The sequence below is a fragment of the Corticium candelabrum genome, chromosome 11, assembly GCF_963422355.1.
Source record: "Corticium candelabrum chromosome 11, ooCorCand1.1, whole genome shotgun sequence".
NCBI classification, from domain to species: domain Eukaryota; kingdom Metazoa; phylum Porifera; class Homoscleromorpha; order Homosclerophorida; family Plakinidae; genus Corticium; species Corticium candelabrum.
In genome coordinates, this window is record NC_085095.1 from 5,140,327 (window position 1) to 5,160,195 (window position 19,869).

A 19,869-nucleotide genomic window follows, 5' to 3' on the forward strand; every position below is an offset into this window, starting at 1 on the left:
TCTAGTTACTGCGGCATATCCGGGTGCTACGACCGTATACAATGCCGTATGTTGTTTGGACTTTCTAGTTTCTAGTTTGCGTCTATACCGCCGTTTTACTTATACGCACTAACTGATAACACAAAAGGTGAAGATTGTGGTAAGAAAATTTGTGTGTAATTACGTAAACACGTTTATCTATGCATACGGTGCTAGCTATAATTCTATGTAAACTAGACAATGATGGCAAGGACCGTACGTTATCATGTGAGACTATCCCATGCGATAGCTTCTAGTCTGCCTCGGTGCCTGTCTGACTCGCGCCGCTTGACGTCGACACGCACATGCCATGTCTAGGTAAAGGGGTGAAGGGCTACATTAACAACCCGTATGTCTAGATCCGTTTTTATTGTGACGAAGCGTTACAACCTAAAAACCGTGCTATAGACAATATCAAAATGCAAAAATTAGCGCATTTTATCCAAATCGTGTTTTATACATATTTCTGTCTCCATTTTGGGCAAATCGGGCCTGAGTGCTGAGCTGATAGTTCGATGATGATTGTACAACAGGAGTGCGTAGCTCTAAATTCTATACAGCAGTCACATGCAATTTTTTTGGGCCAAGTGACACTGACATGCACGCCAACTTGGAATTTCTTGACGCGTGACCGTCACGTCTTGAGCTCGTGTTTGATGACATCATCGTACCTCTTACGACGAACCGATAGCAGAAGTTGTTTATCGTTTTTAAAATAGCTGGCAATCAAAAGTTTACGATCCGACAATTACAAAATACTGTTTTGTTCCTGTCGTCAGCAGATCTCCAGCTCAAAGATAATTTGTCGATCGAGAATATGTCGTCCAGTCCAGCAAATCTAGAAGATTTTGTGAGGGCAGCTGGTGATGGCCAGCTACTACAGATGATGAAGGCTCTTCGCCATCTAAACGATCTGAACCAGCAGGACTCCAACGGAGACGTAGCACTTTGCCAAGCTTCTAAAGGTGGACATCACGATATCTGCTCTAAGCTGGTGATGGAGTACAAAGTAAATGTCAACGCCAGAGACTCGCAGGGAAAAATTCCTATCCATTACGCTGCAGCGGGTGGATACGACAAGGTCGTAGAGCTGTTTGTTCACAACGGAGCCACCGTTGACGTCATAGATGACGAAGGGTGGAGCCCTCTACACCACGCGGCTCAAAGCGGAAGTCTGAACTCTGTTCGAGCACTTCTTAGAAAAGGAGTACCGTTGAATGCACAAATACCAAACGGAGATACGGCAACACACTTAGCAGTGCTATCAAGCAAATTCTCACTTGACGTACTCAAAGAACTGAGTGGGTGGCCGGGAGTGAAATTAGATCTAAAGAACAAAGAAGGTGAGTCTGCACTAGATGTTGCCAAGAGGAGAGGAAACAGGCAAGCCGTCGAGCATCTTAATACCTCAAGTTTGTTCGGTGAGCAACTTTCATGTAAAGAAGTTGATCATTCGTTATGCTAATCATGCTAATGCTCATTGTGGTTGTATCGATCTGAATTGCAGAAACACAAACTTTGAGCAGTAGGCAAGAAAGCACTCAAAGTTTAGTGCAGTCACCTACAATACCTATTACTAAGGAAAGCCCTTCTACAGTACCTAGACGTAAAGGGCCCGGAACGAAACCCCGGCCAGTCTCTTGGAGTGCAAATTGGATGGAGCGCCGTGAGTACTTAACTTACTTGCAACGAAGTTGATATCGTGCGTTATGGTAAACATGCAAATACTCAAATTGTCGTCTGAATTGCAGAAACACCAACTTTGAGCAAAAGACAAGAAATCATTCAAACTTCTCTGCAGTTGTCTGTTAGCAACGGTAGCCCTCCTACTGCAGTACCCAAACGTAACAAGCCCGCACTAAAACCCCGGCCAGCCACTTGGATTTCAAGTCCGGAGCGCAGAAACACTGTTGATGGATCTCGTCTTTTGTCACCTGGCTCGTTTGACAGAACAACGAGTCCAAGTCGTCAAAACGTGACGCTTCCTCGAAGTAGCCCATCTCAGTTGGAACCGCTAGAAGTTCAGAAAAGAGAACGTGCCGAAATAGTTATGGAAACAGCAAAGCGGATCGATACTCCGAGAAACCAGGAGCAAGGCGAAACGAAAGAGATTGAGGCTGGCGTATCTCGTCTTTTGTCACCTGGTTTGTCAGACAGAACAACGAGTCCAACTTGTCAAAACGCGACGCTTCCTAGTAGCCCATCTCAATTGGAACCGCTGGAGGTTCGGAATAGAAAACGCAGATCTGACGATCTAGACGGAGCTATGAAGACAGCAAGCCGGATCGATACTCCAAAAAAACAAGAGCAATGCGAAACGAAGGGGATGGAGGTTGAGGAGATCCAAAATACAGACACTAAACAACTAAATGAGTACACGCCTATAGACGAAAACCCAGCAACGTTTACTGAACACCCAGTAAATCTTTTTGATGTAGAAAGCGTAAGACGAGATCCTGCAATTGAAAGAGCTGGTAGTGGAAAGACTAGTGACGACAATGCACCAACAGGTCTACAGTTACCATCTGACACTCCGCAGCAGATAACTCAAGCAGATAATAACCAGCCAGATGATGGTAAGACTATTGATACACTTGAAGAGAACTTAAGGTTACAAGTGTGTTGCATGGAAAATACGATAAAGCAACTACGTCAAGAAATTGCGCAACAGGGACAGCTACTCAACTCTTATCAAAAGGGTGAGCAAGAAGAGGTGGAAAATCTTGTTCCAATAATAATGAATTTAAACCAAGAACTTGAGAAATATTCAAACAACGAAACCAACATGAAACTGAGACACGAAAGAGAACTGAAACAACTTCGTGATCGATTAGAAAGAGCAGAAAAGACAAATGAAGAGTTGCGCGATCAGTTGGAAACACAACGAAATGACTACCGTCTTTTAGAACAAAACACTAGTGAGACCGAAAATCAGCTGCATAGTTTCCAAAACCCTCTTACAATTAAACCTGACACAATCAAACCTACGACAGAAGAACTTGGAGTCGGATCACATGGAGGTATATACTGCATGTATATATAGGTACATTAATTAATTCATTCTCACTCGCATTCACACAAACTGCGTACACACGCTTTCTCCATGACATGCGCGTACGTATTCATGCACACGCACACTTATAATTCAACGAACGGACATGCATACACACACATAGTTATCGCACAGTTTTGTGTAAGACGTACACTGACCTATACGAACACAAACCCGCACAGGGTCATTCAGCCGCCCATCGACGTATGCATGCACAGATGTACACACCTTGGAACCTTGGAACGACTGTTTATTGCCGTTCTCTTGTGCAAAAAGAGATGAACCTAATTTTGGTTTGCAAGACCAACATTGGTGAGCTGCTAAAATCTGGAACTACGTATACTCCTCACAATATTATGACAGCAGCCTGCTGGCCACATGTAAACTTGTCAATGTGTTACCGAAGCTCACCATGAGGAGATACTTGACATTTGATACACAGTGACACACACACACACACACACACACACACACACACACACACACACACACACCACGCACGCAGGCACGCACTGACACACACACACACACACACACACACACACACACACACACACAACACAACACACGCACGCAGGCACGCACGCACTGACACACACACACACACACACACACACACACACACACACACACACACACACACACACACACACACACACACGCACACACTGATATAACACTGTTATACAGGTGTAAAGGTTGTAAGATGGAATGGTGTGCCAGTTGCAGCAAAAGCTGTTCACAGTATCATAGTCGACTCGCGTATCAGAGGTCTCGTTCAACAAGAAATCGATAGCTGTTGTCGCATTCGTCATCCAAACATTGTAACAGTGTTTGGGGCCGTCACAGACGACGATAAGCCACCTCAACTGCTCATGGAAATAATGGAAGGATCTTTAAGCGCCGTGATAACGGCAGCTAGAAAAAACTACTACCTTACAATGCGAGAGCAGGTAGACATCATGCGAGACTGCGCTGCGGGTATCAACTACATGCACTCGTTAACACCACCTCTTCTTCACGGTGATATTCGATCAGAAAACGTACTCGTCACACTAGACATGACAGCCAAGCTGGGCGATCTCGGTGCTGCTCACATTTTGAATGCTTCCCAGTCTGCCGGACCTCTCAGCTTGAATTATCTTGCTCCAGAGAGAAAGCCTGATCTAGTGAGCGGTACCGCAATTCACAACACTCCGGCTGCAGACATGTTTAGTTTTGGAATTCTGAATATTGAAATAATAACTGGGAGTGTACCTAGATGGAACGAGCGATCGAAACGTGTACGAACGATCCAACACAAGAGATTGCGGGCGATGTGTCAGCAGATGATAGGTGAACCACCCCACACTCGCCCAGCGTGCACAAATATTTTACAGCAAGTACTCGAGATGACGTATAGCAGCCAATACACTGAATGCCAACCGAAAAGAAGAGTACAAAGAAACCGTGAGAAAGGAGTAGACTTGCTGCATTCAGCAATACACTGATATGACCATATTATTACTTACGTAATTGTCATTGTGTTACCATTGCAGTCGTAATTATGTTGTATACATACTACGCATGCGTATATTAACCTAAGTGTGTACTTGTTCAATTTCTGTTTATTGCTTACTGCATTCATGGTCTTAATTAATTACTTGCCTGACACACAGCCAATTTTGAAGCTATAAAGTTATTTCTCTTTTCAACAGTCCTGGTTTACATACACGCTGTCTAGGTATAGTAAGTACACAAGGAAAACAGCTAATTATCATTTGGCGTACCTAGATTGTAGATTTTGATTCCTAGTTCTATATTTTGCTGGACTCCTCGTTGATTTTGCTCTGTTTTTCTAAGCCAGTGTCATATAAACCTCTCTGGACGGCTCTGTTAGTCTGTATGTAGGACTCTGTATGTCGCAAGCCTTGGTTAGTCGCAGCATACCTGGGGTGCTACGGCCTTGACACAGCCATGTTGTTCTTAATTCTGTATTTGTGTCTACCGTTGTCTGCAACCCAAATGGTTTCGGAAGAGATTGTGGTTAGTCTTTCTGTCTTTCTAAAAACGTAGATATCTAATTAGCTAGGGCATACGTGATAATATAAATAAACACAAATCAATCAATCAATCAATCAATAAATAAATAAATAGTAGAAATTCTAGTCTAAAGTCTATTGTTTGTTTTCAGGAAATGTACATGCAGTACTATTAGGTATACTCAACAACCAGATTGTGAAGAAAAAGTGTGTTGCTGGAGCCCTAAAGTGAGTCGGATAGGTCACAGAAGTTCAACTACACCAAACGCACAAAAGATTGAAAATGCGTTGTAGGGCCACATTATATGGTGCTTCTATCCAAATCTGTCGGTTGTGTACGTCATTCAAGCATAAGACTCTCTACAAACTCCTATAGGATATAAGGTGAATTAAAGCAGATATAATTAACTTAATCATAATTTATTTGATATTGGATGTGAGTGGCAATGGCAACTGACGACGCAACGGTGGTTGTATGCAAAGTGCTATGCTTCATACAAAACAAAATGAATTATCAACCAGCTGATAAGCTTGAGGAACTCCCCTAGTAAGTGGTTTTTCAGAAAAGGTACACCGAGCAAAAGACCTACTGTTTAGAGCAGCATCAAAGTTCAGTAATCTGAAGACTCGAAAAAAGGCAAGAAAGAACGCCGGACACAAAAAGGAAGGTGGAGACCGACATAGAAGATATGTTACAGTTGTGTTTTGAAGCAGGCTGACAAGATGAATGTTGTACTGCCACGTTTGGTGCCACTAATATTAATAGGTATCTCTAGATGGCAGGTTAGTTTATACCAAAGTGCTAAGCAACTTATCAACTGAACTAGAATTGGTGATGGAGGGTATTAAAGATCGAAGATGCTGAAATTGAAAGATGTGATGGTGCAGCAGGAGCAATATATAGAATATAGAAAAAGTGTCTGAGGAAATGACCAAGGAGTTTAGTGGAGTAATCAAGAGCCTGTCAAAGGAAGTAGAAGTGGTACATGAGAAAATTAATGAGATTAAAACCACGTGTGAAAAAACCTTGTATGGAAAGGAACAAAAGGAGAAAGGAGACTGGTGTAAAAGGAAGAGAAACAAGATGGATCTAGAACAGATGACAAATGGGAAGAGTATGATTCTAGAATATCCAATAGAAAGCTCCATAGTTATGCAGAGACCATCAAGACAAAGTCAGTCCAAAAGACTGATAAGGAACAAGAAGCAGAGAAGAACGCTGAAGAGGTTGGTCATGACAGTGGAGTCAGTAACAACGGATATGCTGAACCGGGCAGCAAGAAGTTGAAAAGTGGTGAGAATATGGTGAATGGACATTGGTCGGCAGTCCTCATAGGAGAAAGATCAAAACTCTACGTGAAAATAGAGATCAGAGTGGTTCAGAACAACATGGGATCAGAGTTGCTACTGGTAGACCTAGACATTTTTGGGATATATATCTTGGATATCTTGCTGAGGATATTACTAAAGAAGAGATCGACACATTTTTGCGGAAGAATGGTGTACAAATGTTAGACTGCTAGATATTGAAGTCTAAAATTTACAATTCTGTTAGTGCTAGGGTACAAATTCAATTGGATAAGAGGGAAAATCTTTTGAATGCTGATCTTTGGCTTAAAGGTTTGGTCATGGGTAATCACGCCGAAAGATTGTTCTTCACGGGTATGATGACATTGATGAATAGTAGTATAAACATGGTAAATGGAGCTAGAAACTATGAAGGCGTTGGATCAGAGACTGGGAATCCTGTGCCAAATATTAATAATTATAATTGTAGAGGTTTTATGTCTTCTATGGAAGATATTAAAGCATTATTTAGGAGTTCAGATATTCTTGCTATTCAAGAACACTGACTTAATCCTGCAGAGTTTGAATTTATCAACCAAGTTGATACTGACGTGTGGTTTAGTGCAGTTTCTCCATAGAATTTACACTGGGAGACTGTTTGCAGGTGCGGCATTTCTATGGCACAAACATATGCATGAGATGGTATCAATTGATTCAGGAAGTGATAGAATAGCTGCAGCAGTTATCTCTTATGGAGGCAAAAATTTATTTTTAATTTTTTTTAAAAGTTCATTAAATAAAAGGTTATTAATAGTGACAGTGTACATGCCTGTTGACTATGGACATCACAAATCATGTGACGATTTCATGGAGCAATTAGGAGACCTTGACGGTATACTGTCATCAGTCAACTTTAATAGCTGTATTTGCATCAAGGATTTCAATTTAGATTTATGGAAAAACAGATCTACTCGATTTAGTAATTAAGGCTCTTCGGACATCCATGTATGATCATGGAATGTGTGTGTTATGGAACAACCTTAGTGTAAGTCAGGATACGTAGTTCTCTGCAGACTGCAAGTATTCATCAAGGAATGACTATGTAATTGTGACTCAGGATATTATGTCTTCAAATTATAACATGGATGTTATTGATAGTGAAGTTTGGAATTCAGATCACATACTGGTGACATTCTATTTCTTTTGATTGGACGCAGCAGAAGATTATGACAAATGAGAAGACAATGCAAAAGACAAACGTACGTCTGGCCTGGTATCAAGTAAGTGAAGAACAGTTGATAAGATATTCTGAGTTGGTGGGAAGATTGCTTGATGTATCAGTTCCTGCTGAAGCAGCAATATGTTGTGAACTGGGTACTTGTGAGCATGTTTCAGCCATTGAGAAGTACTACAATGATATATTTTTCTGCAATTTCTACAGCAGGTAATTAAGGCTTGTATTCTTGTAAAGAAACATAAAAAGCTCGCTGACAGAGTTGGTGTGATAGCATCGTGAGGCTAATGAAAATGCATTGAGATGTTCTCAAAGATGGAAATGTGAAGGAAAACCACAGAATGGACTGAATTATAAAACATGTGTGAGTCAAGAGTGGAATTTAAAAGATGTTTGAAGAAATGGAAGTGTGAAGAGGTAAAGATTGAATTATGGGGAGAAAATGGTGTATGAGCTTGAAAATGGTATTCAGAAGTAATGATACAACACACCAAATGAATTTTTTATTTACAGAAAATTATATATATATATATATATATATATATATATATATATATAATTTAAAGTTTTGTACCTCGTTGAGAACGTACAGTGCATATCTTGGAGTTCTGTCTTCAACCATCTAGTCTAGCTAAACCTTGGGGCTTTGTAGGCTTCCTCAATCTTGAGAGCACACAGGCAGCATCTTGAACAAAGAAAAAATTGTCAGTTTTTACAATCCTCTGTTATTTAAGAATGGTCTTCGTTGTCTTTGCATGGACTCACATGGACACCCACGATCCCAGCCCGAGTCACCCCTCAGACACTACGCCGTGTCCAAGCCCTAACTAGACTCGTGACGTTAGGCTTTCGTCATTCCCGGATGTTTAATCCTCTCGTGTTGCGTCCACGTCGCTACACTTCTCGACGCCCATACCACATGAGGTTTCATGTACTCTAAATTGAGCATCTCGTCAACACCTGGTCAAATTTGGTTCTAACCAATCGCGAGGTGCCGGAATGAGGCGGACTACCCCTCTACGTGCTGTCAGTGTGACGACGCCTCTCGAAGAGAATGAGCAATCGCCGTTTCTGGACGACTCGCTCTCTCAGCTCGCTCTCGTTCAACGAGAGTTCGGACGAAGCCAAGCCGGTTCAAGCCGATAGGCGGAGCTACAAGAAACGCTCATTCAGCAAACGCCGCAAGCCCAAACAGCGGCTGAACGTCGTGGAGGTGGTGGCCATGGGCAGTCGCTCTGTCTGTTCGGGATGTGCTGGTGTTGTACTAGCGGCTCACAAGGCGGCTATTCAAGGCCACGTTGGATGCTTACGCGCCTTGTTTGAAGAATCGCAGCAAGGAAAACGATGTATAATTTCTATGGATCGAAACGGAGCCACGCCACTTCATCTAGCGGCGCGAGAAAATCGCGTAGAAGCTCTCAAGTAAGACTGCAGCACTGTACAACAAAGGCATTGAGTTATGTTTGTCATTTAAGGTTAAAGTGTTTGTACAAAACGCAATTAAAAATTAATTATTGAAATGGTTAGGACAGTACCCTCGATAGTTTTTCTGCCTTGCTGCATTATCCCCAAATGCAGTAATAGCATAGTTATGTTGCACATGATTGTACTGTTTGGTCTTCCAAACAATCAAATCTTTCAATGTCTATACATGTCATACAATGTGTTTATTGATGATTGTATGTGTTGGTCCCGCCTTTAGATTCCTTCTGGATGTTGCTATCTATCCTGTCAACGCCCGTGGAGTCAACAAGGAGACTCCTCTGCATGTTGCAGCTGTCCATGGAAATATTCGGGCTCTGCAGTTGTTGGTCATGTATGATCCGAGAGACAAGAAACAGGTTATTGGTGACTGTGACGCCTATGGAATGACCCCACTTGTGCTTGCATCTCTGAGAAATCGAGTGGAATGTGTGGTTTGGATGCTGACGACGTTTGGATTAGTTGGGTTGTTCGTTGGAAATCCCAGTCATTGTTCTGCTGTTCACATGGCAGCAGCTGCAGGTTGATGAGCGTACTTTATTTGTCTGTCTGTTTGCTTGTCTGTTTATGTCAATCTGTTTGTCTGTCTGTCTGTTTGTCAGTCTGTCTGTCTTTCTGTCTGTTTCTCTGTCTGTCTATCTGTCTGTCTGTCTGTCTGTTTGTTTGTCTGTCTGTTTGTCTTATGTTTGTCTGTCTGCTTGACAATACATATATTCATAAATCATCACAACAATTGAGGGGTTGAGAGCTAAAGTGGCGTAAGCACCAGGCAGTTAGTTTTCAAGAAAATTGAATGCAAAGTTTGTGATTTACATAAAATCAAAGCGACTTCTTTCTAACTAATCAACTTGAAATGAATATACACTAGTGCAGTGAAAGTTAGTCCTAGTTGTTCCTTCCTCCCTCTGGTCTGCCATTAGAGTGTACACTCAATCGCTTAATTAAAGTAACGCGTGCTAGGAGATACGCCTCTACAGCCCTCGCGATACCTCTTACTTCCATAGTGCTATAGTGGAGTGTCTGATTTCTGACACGCCTACGCTTCTGTCGCTTACGCCAATCTAGCACTAAGTAGATATCATTGCTCTGTATCATCTCCGCTGTGTAACTCAATTCTGCCTAATGTGTCGCTTACACCACTTTAGCTCTCAACCCCTCAATTAACTCACACCAATACTAATTACATAGAGAAGCCCAACAACCACCAACTGTCTGTCTGTTTGTTTGTCTGTCTGTTGTCTGTCAATATATACTTGATAAATTGAACTAATTCACTAAGAACAGTCAAAGATGATGTTTGTTGTTTGCCGATTGTCTGTTGGTCTGTTTTTTTTACTTTTATGTGCTTTAGTTTGTTTGTTTGTTTGTCTCTGTTTGTTGTTTGCTTACTTGTTTCTGTCTGCATGTTTCTTTATCTGTTTGTTTGTCTGTCTGATAATTACCCGACTACTGCAGAGTCATTTACATGATTAAACTGTACCAATATAGGTAGCTTAGAGGTATTGAAACTGTTGATATCGCACCGAAAACTGACAGCGAATTACCAAGATAGTAAAGGTGCAGGCAAGGTTTCGCGTTTGGAAGCCAACACGTTGACTATATAATCTGTGAATAGGCTGCACACCAGTTTACTTTGCTGCTCAGGAGGGAAACCTCGAGTGTTTAAAGTATTTGGTGAAAGAAGGGTCGGCTAATCCTCTAGCTAAAGCAAAAGATGGAATGACATCACTTCATGCAGCAGCTCAGGGAGGACATACCGATGTGCTGCAGGTTTGCATTCATGTTCAGTACTCATATAGTAGGTAGCAATTAGGAAGGAAACAAGCGTTCATTATTTCCTAGTGTTTAGTTGATATCGTGGGACAAGATGAGCTGCTGTGTCAGACTCGAGATGGTGCAACTCCTGTACATTATTGTGCTGGTGAGAGTCACATCGTGAGTTAATTTTTATTTGCTAAAATTGATTAGTTATTTTGTAGCGAAGGGGCATGCTCTCACTCTGTCATACATCGTGGAGACGGTGGGTCAGGCAAGAGCGATGAAAGCAGACTTTCATGGTTGCACTCCAGCACACGATGCTGCAGATGGAGGGTAAATGTATTTTGTTGTCTTTCTGGTTTTTTGCTGTTAACTTTAGCGGTTGCAAACTGCTTGGTGCTGGTACCGTATTGTATTATCTTGATGTTGTATTTGTGAAAAACTGGCTTTCATCATTGCATGCCTTTGAATTTTTGTTTGTCTGTTTGTGTTTTCCTGTTTATGCATGTGTTTGTTGGTTTATCTGTTTTTTCTGTTTGTCTGCTTGTCTGTCTTTCTAGATCTGTTTGTGTTTTTTATGTCTGTAAGTGTGTATGTTTGTTTTGTTTGTCTCATTGTTTGTTTGTTTGTTTGCTTGTGTGTGTGTGTGTGTGTGTGTGTGTGTGCACGCGCGCGCGTGCCCGTGCATGCATGCGAGTGTGTGCATGCATGTGCGAGTGTGTGCGCATGCGTGTGCGTGTGTGCATGCGTGCATGTGCGTGTGTGCGTGCGTGCATGTGTACGTGCGTGCATATGTGTGTGTGTGTGTGTGTGTGTGTGTGTGTGTGTGTGTGTGTGTGTGTGTGTGTGTGTGTGTGTGTTCATGTGCGAGTGTGTGTGTGTGTGTGTGTGTGTGTGCATGTGTGTGTGTGTGTGTGTGTGTGCATGCATGTTCGAGTGTGTATGCATGTGTGTGTGTGTGTGTGCACGCGCACGTGTGTGTGTGTGCGCACGTGTGTGTGTGTGCGTGTGTGTGTGTGTGTGGGCGTGTGTGTGCATGTGTGTGTGTGTGTGTGCACGTGCGTGCATGCGTGTGTGTGTGTGTGTGTGTGTGTGTGTGTGTGCGCGCGCGCGTGCGTGTGTGTGTGTGTGTGTATGTTCGACTGTCTCATTGTGATCTCTTTGTCTGCAATCTCATAATTATTTATCATTGCAATAGACATACTGAATGTTTGGCCATCCTCGTTGAAGCTGGTGCAAGTATCTTTCAAGACGACAATGTAACTGCAACCATTTGTCAATTATTATTCTCTTTCTTGTTACCTTTGCATTATAGGATGGAATGAGTCCTTACACTCTTGCTCTGGCTGCGCAGTCCGTGCATCCTCAATGTGCCGAATATGTTCAATCATTGTGGTCTCAAAGCTGGGCAGAAAGCTATCGACAACTGCCTTTTACTCCCAATGGGACTGCCCTTGGTTTCATTATGTCAGATTCATGGTTGGTACAAAATGGCAGCGACTCTCATTCGTTAAGGATGTCGAAGGATTTTAGTGGAAATAATACATTCACCAAACAGCCAATCAATTCTAGTGGTGATGGTGATATGTATCATCAGGCAGCTGTTGCAGCTAATATCGATGGTATGTCGTTGAGAAGTGGAGTGTCAACGGGAACGGGTCTATACGATGTGCCAACTCTCACCACCTTGAATCAAGGACTTGACAATAATTGCCCTACGTCTCGTGGACCGAGTCGTCGTAGCTCGGCAAATTTGCACCAACTTGTTGGTTTCAATTATGGCCTACCATATTCTAATCAATTACCAAGCGAAAGTCAGCCTGCCTTGCAGGAGCAGAAAGGAAACAAAGAGAATAGTGCTAGTAATCTGCACTCAATTGACGATCTGTACGCAAAGATAATTCCTAAACACCAGAGAGCTTCCACCAACTCTGAAAACATTCAAATATTGCTTCAACAACAGGATGAAGAATTACGGACAACATCGAAAGATACAATTGAGATGAAGTCGAGTACCTTGCCTCAACCAGTCAAGTCTCCAGGAAGAGCTCAATCATCACCTCATCCAATCCCAGAGCCACCTCCATTGCCTTTGTCACCCCCTGCTTACCAGTTACGACAATCAACCAAGCCAGCCAAACAGGAGACTAAAGCTGTAAACCAATCAGTGCCTGTTATGGATGGATCTCAACGTGTGGTGAAGAAATCAAGTGCACCTGAGAGATGGAACGGAGCTCACAGTGAAGATCAAGGAGAGAGAGATGAGACTAAACGTTCTATACTGATATCAGCTTCTGCTGGAAAGGCAAGCCAATTGAAAAGAAGAGAAAGGAAAGTATCCATCGCAGACAACGGTGAGTCAGCAACGGTTTAGTCATAATGATAGTTATATAACATGTTTTGATTGCAGACGATATAATGTCAGAGCTGGAGCAGGTTTTCCAGGTTTGCTTGATAATCAGTCCACTTTCTTTCGTTTTTATTAATATTGACGTGTTGAATGTGTTAGAGACGTCGTCTCAATTTTCATGTTGAAGATGACGAGGATGTGGTGACCGATTTGTAGTGCAAGTGAAAGATATATGGGCAATTGCAATTGCAGTGAGCGTCGAGTAATGCTGTTGATATAAGTCTGTGCTTGTGTTTGGTATTAGTAGCTGTGGTCTTGTGATAGATATGACTGGTAACTTGACGTGTTGCCAGGAATAAATTATTAGAGTTAATTAGTTAATTAATGTCACATTCATTCAGCGATATGCGAGGTGTGAATTTTTGTGCCTCAAATTTTGAGTATAAAAAGCTGGAAACAAAGACATTTGTGGTGTGATGTGAGGCCGATTCCCTCATTTTGACAGGGTCACTTGGATGCCCTCTTTAGCAATTGATCAGGACATTGTGGTACAGTACATTGACTTGATTGACTTTCGATTCCAGCAGAAACGTGCATCAGACTCACTTGATCCAGTGTGTGTGTGTGTGTGTGTGTGTGTGTGTGTGTGTGTGTGTGTGTGTGTGTGTGTGTGTGTGTGTGTGTGTGTGTGTGTGTGTGTGTGTGTGTGTGTGTGTGTGTGTGTGTGTGTGTGTGTGTGTGTGTGTGTGTGTGTGTGTGTGTGTGTGTGTGTGTGTGTGTGTGTGTGTGTGTGTGTGTGTGTGTGTGTGTGTGTGTGTGTGTGTGTGTGTGTGTGTGTGTGTGTGTGTGTGTGTGTGTGTGTGTGTGTGTGTGTGTGTGTGTGTGTGTGTGTGTGTGTGTGTGTGTGTGTGTGTGTGTGTGTGTGTGTGTGTGTGTGTGTGTGTGTGTGTGTGTGTGTGTGTGTGTGTGTGTGTGTGTGTGTGTGTGTGTGTGTGTGTGTGTGTGTGTGTGTGTGTGTGTGTGTGTGTGTGTGTGTGTGTGTGTGTGTGTGTGTGTGTGTGTGCGTGTGTACGTGTGTGTGTACGTGTGTACGTGTTGACCAGACCACTTAGCTCTATCTTGAGCAAGGGTGTACCAATTTGCCTCGAACACATTCATGATTTTCAAGTCATTTGACAGTGCATCCCTAGCTCCATCTCTTTTTAGCACCATGGCGGGGCCTCCTAGAGGGTAGCTCTCCAAAAAGAATTTGCTTAGGAGCACAATTGAAGTCCATACAGTTGACAAACGCAACACACACACACACACACACACACACACACACACACACACACACACACACAACACGTGGGAAGCATGCAAGTTGTAGTCTTCCAATTGATTGACAATGGTTCTGCAGCTATTCAGCATATACCGCTTTTTATATTTGGCTAGAAGTGCTCCAGCTTCTACAGTCTACTTTAGGAAACCTGGCAACGCCACTGAGCATGCCTAGACTGGTACATCTTGGCCACTCATCCAAACAGGACTTCTAGAGGAACATGCATATGTCTTCTAGAGGCCGCGTTTTGAACTATACAAGGTCATGGAATCAGCAATTTAATTAACTAATTAAATAGAGCACTGGGGAGTATGCCTCTATTGAAATGATATCTAGCTAGATCTCGTTCGGAAGTACACTGTACTTGTGCTTTTGCTAATTGGTTTGATAGGCAGAATTGTCTTCAATTACACCAACGGTCTGTGGTCGTTACATGTAGGTGGTAGGCGGGGTTACGGTGTAACAGTCATAGTATTCGGCGGTGCAGTCCAAGTCATATGACCATTCAGGATGCTGGTTGTTCTTGTTGTTGCTGCGTTGACTGTTGGAGCTAGCTCTTCTAATCTCGTAAATGTCTCCTTCTATTCTGAGGCTCTTTGCCCGTTCTGTGACCAACTGACAGAGGGTGAAATGAACGAGGCGGTTCAAAAGGTAAGCATTGCGCTAAGTGACTATGACGCAGCAACTCTAACTGAACAAAGGAATGCTAACGACGGTTGCAGGTTGGAGAGATTTTTACGCTTCATTTCGTGCCATGGGGCAATGCGTTGATGAATCCTGACGGCTCGTTCGATTGTCAACACGGTGAAATGGAATGCGCAATGAACACAGTGGAGGCGTGCGTCATCAAGTACTATCCAAGCAGGCAAGACAAGAATATGTACAGTGTATAATTTCCACAGGGTTGTCAGTTGAATTTGACAAGAAAGGGCCCCGAATTGTCGCTCCCCAAGAGTCTCGCTTTGTGCAGGTGACGTAGCGGAGAGGGCGGGGAGAATAAACTTCTTTGTGTGCACCTTACGTGCAAAAAGCGGTTTGGCACAGCAAGGCGTTTGGAGCCGTAGCCGTTGATATTAATTAACTAACACTGTATACTGTATATAATAAATAGATCAATAGAATACGTACTGTGTTACACAGTGACTATAGCATGATTTCAGTAAGCGTCTCAATTTTTTCGTTGTTTCTTATCATCAGTTGACATAAGAGCGTTAGCATTTTACCGAGGCAATGCGTACAGTAGGCTGAACAAAACAGTCTGCCTAAGACAGTAAAGCAGCAGTAACAGTTTTTGCTATAGTTCACTATAAATATTCAATCCAAAATGTGTGACAAAATCTGTCATTATTGATGGGTCAGCTAGTAACATACCGCAAAATGCTAGGAACTGCCTTTGCACTAATTGGCTCTTAGTCAATGAACTGTTGACATTCAGTTGTACATCTTTTGTCACAATTTCTACTATGAACAAGCTTCATCAATTAAGTGATATTTCTCAACAACTAATTCAAGATCTGAAAACTTTGTTATTAACTAATAGCTATTACATAATAATTAATTACTATTACTTTTGTCTGGGCCACAATGTTTTGGCCCAGGGCCACAATAGGCCCCATCATTATAGAAATGCATGACAACTGTGGAAACCGGTGTGTAATTCACAGTCTGTGAAGTGTGCTAGTATATGTAGGAGTATGTGGTGGCCGTTCATTGTCTGCCTGGAAGCTCACCGTTCTCTTCAGACATGGGAAATAGCTCAACAATGTGCTGAAAAACAAAACATCACGTGGACGGATATTAAGACCTGTGCCAAGGGACCAATGGGAAAACGACTTGAAGTGATGTATTACGAAGAGACTGCCTCACTCAACCCACCACATCAATATACACCTTGGGTGTTGATTAATGGCAAGGTTTGTCATTGATAAAAATTTCCACAGACTTGCAAGTACAACCAACTTTGCTTGTTGTGTTTCTTGTTAGCATGTGAAAGAAACACACATTATTAGAAAGATCTGTGCGGCATATGAAGGAGGAAACAAGCCCGAAGCCTGCATGCATGCACAACCTCCGTTTCCACCGATTGGTGGATGCTACAAGGAGCCACTCGAGTAAGAGTAGCATATTTCGGAGTGAAGAACAGCTGTGGATGAGCCTTGCTCTTGTTTATTTGACCACAATTTTCTTATCACTTTGATTTTAGTAATTCGAACATGTTGGACGTAGACTCAACCTTTTTACACATTTTCATTGATTTCCAGTAGCCATTGTAATGGCATTGTTTTTTCCACTTTAATAAATGATGTGTGTGTTAACAATGAGCTGGAGATGTGAAGCCTACAGCCCGTGTTATAGTCTCGCGTGGCCAGACCTTTGGTGTACGTGGGGCGTACAGTAACACCGCGCCAAAGGTCTGGCCACGCGAGACTACTTGCATGATCCACTCATTTCATGATTACAATTCTTGCTACGTCAATAGCTCGTTTTAGGATTTTGTGTTTGTTAATTATTCTGACCAGTGAGTTATGAAGATTCGGCACATTCAGCAAACGTGAATTTATACGTAAACTTGCACGTGCAGGTAGGCGGGGTTATGACGTATTGGGCGTAGTGTTACAGCTGTTAAGGTCATATGACAATTCAGTCATGAGGATGCTGGTACCGGTGCTTCTTGTTGTTGCTGCGTTGACCGCTAGAGCTAGCTCTTCTAACCTCGTAAATGTCTCGTTTTATTCTGAGGCTCTTTGCCCGGACTGTGACCGATTTACGGAGGGTGAAATGAAAGAGGCAATTGAAAAGGTAAGTATGTACGTTTAACTAATTAAACGGCGGCAACGCTAACTGAACAAACAAATGGTAACGACGCGTGCAGGTTGGAGAAATCTTTACGCTTCATTTCGTGCCATGGGGCAATGCCAAGATGAACGATGATGGCTCATTCAAGTGTCAACACGGTGAAATGGAATGCGCAATGAACACGGTGGAAGCGTGCGTCATCAAGTACAATCCAATCAGGCAAGACAGAAATACGCGTACAATAGAGAGAAATGGTGTGCGCGAATAATACCCGTAATGTGGTGGTGCGTAGGAGTACGTGGTGGCCGTTCATAGTCTGCTTGGAAGCTCATGGGTATCAACAGACATGGGAAATAGCACAGCAATGCGCTGAAAAACAAAACATCACGTGGTCAGAAGTAAAGGCTTGTGCTGAGGGACCAATGGGGAAACATCTGGAAGTGATGTACTATGAAGAGACTGCTTCACTCAACCCACCACATCAATACACACCATGGGTGTTAATTAATGGCAAGGTTTGAGATCCTGACTTTGCTCTATCAGTTAAATTCGCTTATTCTGTTTCTCATTAGCACGTAAAAGAGACGGATATGATTAGAAAGATCTGTACAGCTTATGAGGGAGAAAACAAGCCTGAAGCTTGCATGCGTGCACAACGTCAGTTTCCACCAATGGGTGGATGCTACAAGGAGCCACTTGAGTAGCATTTTTCAGCAAAGGAACTAAGGATGTTGTATTTGACTCAATCTTGGTATCACTGATATGATTTAATTTGTTTGAACGCTTTACACGTTTTCATTTATTTCTAGGCGCAAATGTAATGTCATTGCTCGTTTTCAATTAAATTGATTATTAGCAAAAGCCACATTTCAATCAAATGTATTTATTACTGTTTCTCTGGAGTTTCATCAGTAAATTCACAAAGTGTGTGTGTGTGTGTGTGTGTGTGTGTGTGTGTGTGTGTGTGTGTGCGTGCGTGCGTGTGTGTATCTGTGTGAATGTATTTTCTCTCCCACTCTCCTATCACGTACAGAAGGCAGTCTGGAATACCGAGGCTACGAAATGACATTTAGGCAATTAGAATCAACGTCATGCGTTTGTTTCGTCCAATTAGAATGTATTAGCGTTGTCAATGTGCACTATTGATCACGCGGTGAAATGTTCGAGTGTCAGCCGGTCACTCCCCCCCCGCGGAGGAGAAAGACCGGCTGGAGACATTTGCCACTCAAACAAACCGTCCACTCTATCCCGTTCAATATTTGTGCATCCTCGATAGGGATAGAACATACGACACCCTGAGCGACTAGTTGTTTTGCATGCGCTGCGTATATAATCCTCAAAGTAAGCAAAAGAAGACAAAGAAGAAGACGACATGCACGTTAACATAATGTGATACCAGACGGTAAATATTCGAACTGAACATGAGATGCGATTATTTGTGCTATGCGACTCGTTAGCATGCGGTCTTGACATGCAGTGTGAGTTGACAACATGCAATCATGCAATCTCAACATGCGATTTCAACATGCTTTCCCAACATGCGATCTCAACATTCGATCCTAACATGCGATCCCAAGGATGCGATCCCAACATGCGATCCCAACATGCGGTCTCACTATGCGTTCCCAACATGCGATCTCACACATGGAATTCCTAACATGCGATCTCGACATGCGATCCCAGCATGCAATCTCAACATGCGATCCTAACATGCGATCTCAGCACGCGATCTCAACACGCGATCTCAACATGCGATCTCAACTTGCGATCTCAATACGCGATCCCACCATGTGATCTCAACATGCGGCACAAGCGATCCCAACATGCGATCTCAACATGCGGCACAAGCGATCCCAACATGCGATCCCAATTAACACGTGATTCCAACATGCCATTCCAAGATGCGTCAACAGGCGATCCCAACATTCAATCCCAACACGCGTTTTCAAGAATTCTTATGTCTACATTAGATAATTAGATTGTGCGTAAGATATGCTTTGATAAATTAATTACACGGCTTCTAAAACATGTTAGGTAATAGAGTCTGGAATCTCATTTACTGCTGTTCGTAGTTACTTCGTTTTATTACAAAAATCCCCTATAGTGGTACAGTGAAAGTGGTTTTCGTACAGCCTGCGTAATTAAAGAACACGAATTTCGTAACTAAATTTATTACGTTAATTGAAGCAAGTTTCGGGTGTCAAACTATACTTTACGATAGATTTTACGATAATTTATATGAGCGCACGTTGTATACGAACGCATGTTGGGATCGCATGTTAGGCACATGTTGAGATCGCATTTTGGGATCGCATGTTGAGATTGCATGTTGGGATTGTATGTTGGGATCGCATTCTGGGATCGCATGTTAGGATCGCATCTTGAGATCGCATGTTGAGATCGGATGCTGGGATCACATGTTGAGATCGCATGTTAGGATAGCATGTTGAGGTCGCATGTTGCCATCGCATGTTGAAATCTCATGTTAGGATCGCATGTTGAGATCGCGTGTTGAGATCGCATATTAGGATCGCATGTTGAGATCGCATG

At 42.6% G+C, this 19,869-nt stretch overlaps 4 protein-coding genes and 1 long non-coding RNA gene across 6 annotated transcripts; 4 read left to right on the forward strand and 1 right to left on the reverse strand.

Moving 5' to 3' along the window:
* The first annotated feature begins 714 nt into the window (after window positions 1-714).
* On the forward strand, window positions 715-4,753 carry LOC134186315 (protein phosphatase 1 regulatory subunit 12C-like). Its single transcript, XM_062654246.1, has 4 exons — window positions 715-1,439; window positions 1,526-1,684; window positions 1,770-3,038; window positions 3,761-4,753. Exons 1-4 carry the CDS (start codon window positions 836-838, stop codon window positions 4,558-4,560), a joined length of 2,832 nt encoding a protein of 943 aa, XP_062510230.1. The 5' UTR covers window positions 715-835; the 3' UTR covers window positions 4,561-4,753.
* Window positions 4,754-4,927: 174 nt separating this feature from the next.
* On the reverse strand, window positions 4,928-8,452 carry LOC134186318 (uncharacterized). Of its 2 annotated transcripts, none has more exons than XR_009970951.1 (3): window positions 8,329-8,452; window positions 8,187-8,297; window positions 4,928-5,113 (listed from the first exon to the last, which is right to left on the reverse strand). It is a non-coding gene; the product is annotated as an uncharacterized LOC134186318 (long non-coding RNA). The 2 variants fall into 2 exon arrangements; XR_009970952.1 differs by lacking the exon at window positions 4,928-5,113 and adding an exon at window positions 7,602-7,786 and having other exon boundaries at window positions 8,203-8,297.
* Window positions 8,453-8,573: 121 nt separating this feature from the next.
* LOC134186316 (uncharacterized) lies at window positions 8,574-13,657 on the forward strand. The gene is made up of 10 exons (XM_062654247.1): window positions 8,574-9,034; window positions 9,315-9,616; window positions 10,583-10,651; window positions 10,710-10,864; window positions 10,937-11,015; window positions 11,074-11,185; window positions 12,051-12,111; window positions 12,168-13,206; window positions 13,263-13,297; window positions 13,362-13,657. The coding sequence occupies exons 1-10, from the start codon at window positions 8,667-8,669 to the stop codon at window positions 13,416-13,418; spliced, it is 2,277 nt and encodes a 758-aa protein (XP_062510231.1). The 5' UTR covers window positions 8,574-8,666; the 3' UTR covers window positions 13,419-13,657.
* A 1,353-nt stretch (window positions 13,658-15,010) lies between these two features.
* On the forward strand, window positions 15,011-16,844 carry LOC134186717 (gamma-interferon-inducible lysosomal thiol reductase-like). The gene is made up of 4 exons (XM_062654749.1): window positions 15,011-15,174; window positions 15,246-15,388; window positions 16,214-16,436; window positions 16,507-16,844. The coding sequence occupies exons 1-4, from the start codon at window positions 15,034-15,036 to the stop codon at window positions 16,636-16,638; spliced, it is 639 nt and encodes a 212-aa protein (XP_062510733.1). The 5' UTR covers window positions 15,011-15,033; the 3' UTR covers window positions 16,639-16,844.
* A 287-nt stretch (window positions 16,845-17,131) lies between these two features.
* Window positions 17,132-18,201, forward strand: LOC134186828 (uncharacterized). Its single transcript, XM_062654891.1, has 4 exons — window positions 17,132-17,322; window positions 17,396-17,538; window positions 17,612-17,834; window positions 17,892-18,201. Exons 1-4 carry the CDS (start codon window positions 17,170-17,172, stop codon window positions 18,021-18,023), a joined length of 651 nt encoding a protein of 216 aa, XP_062510875.1. The 5' UTR covers window positions 17,132-17,169; the 3' UTR covers window positions 18,024-18,201.
* Window positions 18,202-19,869: the final 1,668 nt, after the last annotated feature.

What these genes read in the sequence shown, in the direction of transcription:
- LOC134186717 (XM_062654749.1), top strand. Translation starts at nt 15,034, where the DNA reads ATGCTGGTTGTTCTTGTTGTTGCTGCGTTGACTGTTGGAGCTAGCTCT. An exon ending in TGAACGAGGCGGTTCAAAAG is followed by an intron (nt 15,175 to 15,245) that starts GTAAGCATTGCG and finishes CGACGGTTGCAG; the next exon opens with GTTGGAGAGATTTTTACGCT. An exon ending in GGGTGTTGATTAATGGCAAG is followed by an intron (nt 16,437 to 16,506) that starts GTTTGTCATTGA and finishes GTTTCTTGTTAG; the next exon opens with CATGTGAAAGAAACACACAT.
- LOC134186828 (XM_062654891.1), top strand. Translation starts at nt 17,170, where the DNA reads ATGAGGATGCTGGTACCGGTGCTTCTTGTTGTTGCTGCGTTGACCGCT. An exon ending in TGAAAGAGGCAATTGAAAAG is followed by an intron (nt 17,323 to 17,395) that starts GTAAGTATGTAC and finishes CGACGCGTGCAG; the next exon opens with GTTGGAGAAATCTTTACGCT. An exon ending in ATCAAGTACAATCCAATCAG is followed by an intron (nt 17,539 to 17,611) that starts GCAAGACAGAAA and finishes GGTGGTGCGTAG; the next exon opens with GAGTACGTGGTGGCCGTTCA.
- LOC134186315 (XM_062654246.1), top strand. Translation starts at nt 836, where the DNA reads ATGTCGTCCAGTCCAGCAAATCTAGAAGATTTTGTGAGGGCAGCTGGT. An exon ending in TAATACCTCAAGTTTGTTCG is followed by an intron (nt 1,440 to 1,525) that starts GTGAGCAACTTT and finishes TCTGAATTGCAG; the next exon opens with AAACACAAACTTTGAGCAGT. An exon ending in TGGAGTCGGATCACATGGAG is followed by an intron (nt 3,039 to 3,760) that starts GTATATACTGCA and finishes ACTGTTATACAG; the next exon opens with GTGTAAAGGTTGTAAGATGG.
- LOC134186316 (XM_062654247.1), top strand. Translation starts at nt 8,667, where the DNA reads ATGAGCAATCGCCGTTTCTGGACGACTCGCTCTCTCAGCTCGCTCTCG. An exon ending in GACATACCGATGTGCTGCAG is followed by an intron (nt 10,865 to 10,936) that starts GTTTGCATTCAT and finishes ATTATTTCCTAG; the next exon opens with TGTTTAGTTGATATCGTGGG. An exon ending in CACGATGCTGCAGATGGAGG is followed by an intron (nt 11,186 to 12,050) that starts GTAAATGTATTT and finishes TCATTGCAATAG; the next exon opens with ACATACTGAATGTTTGGCCA.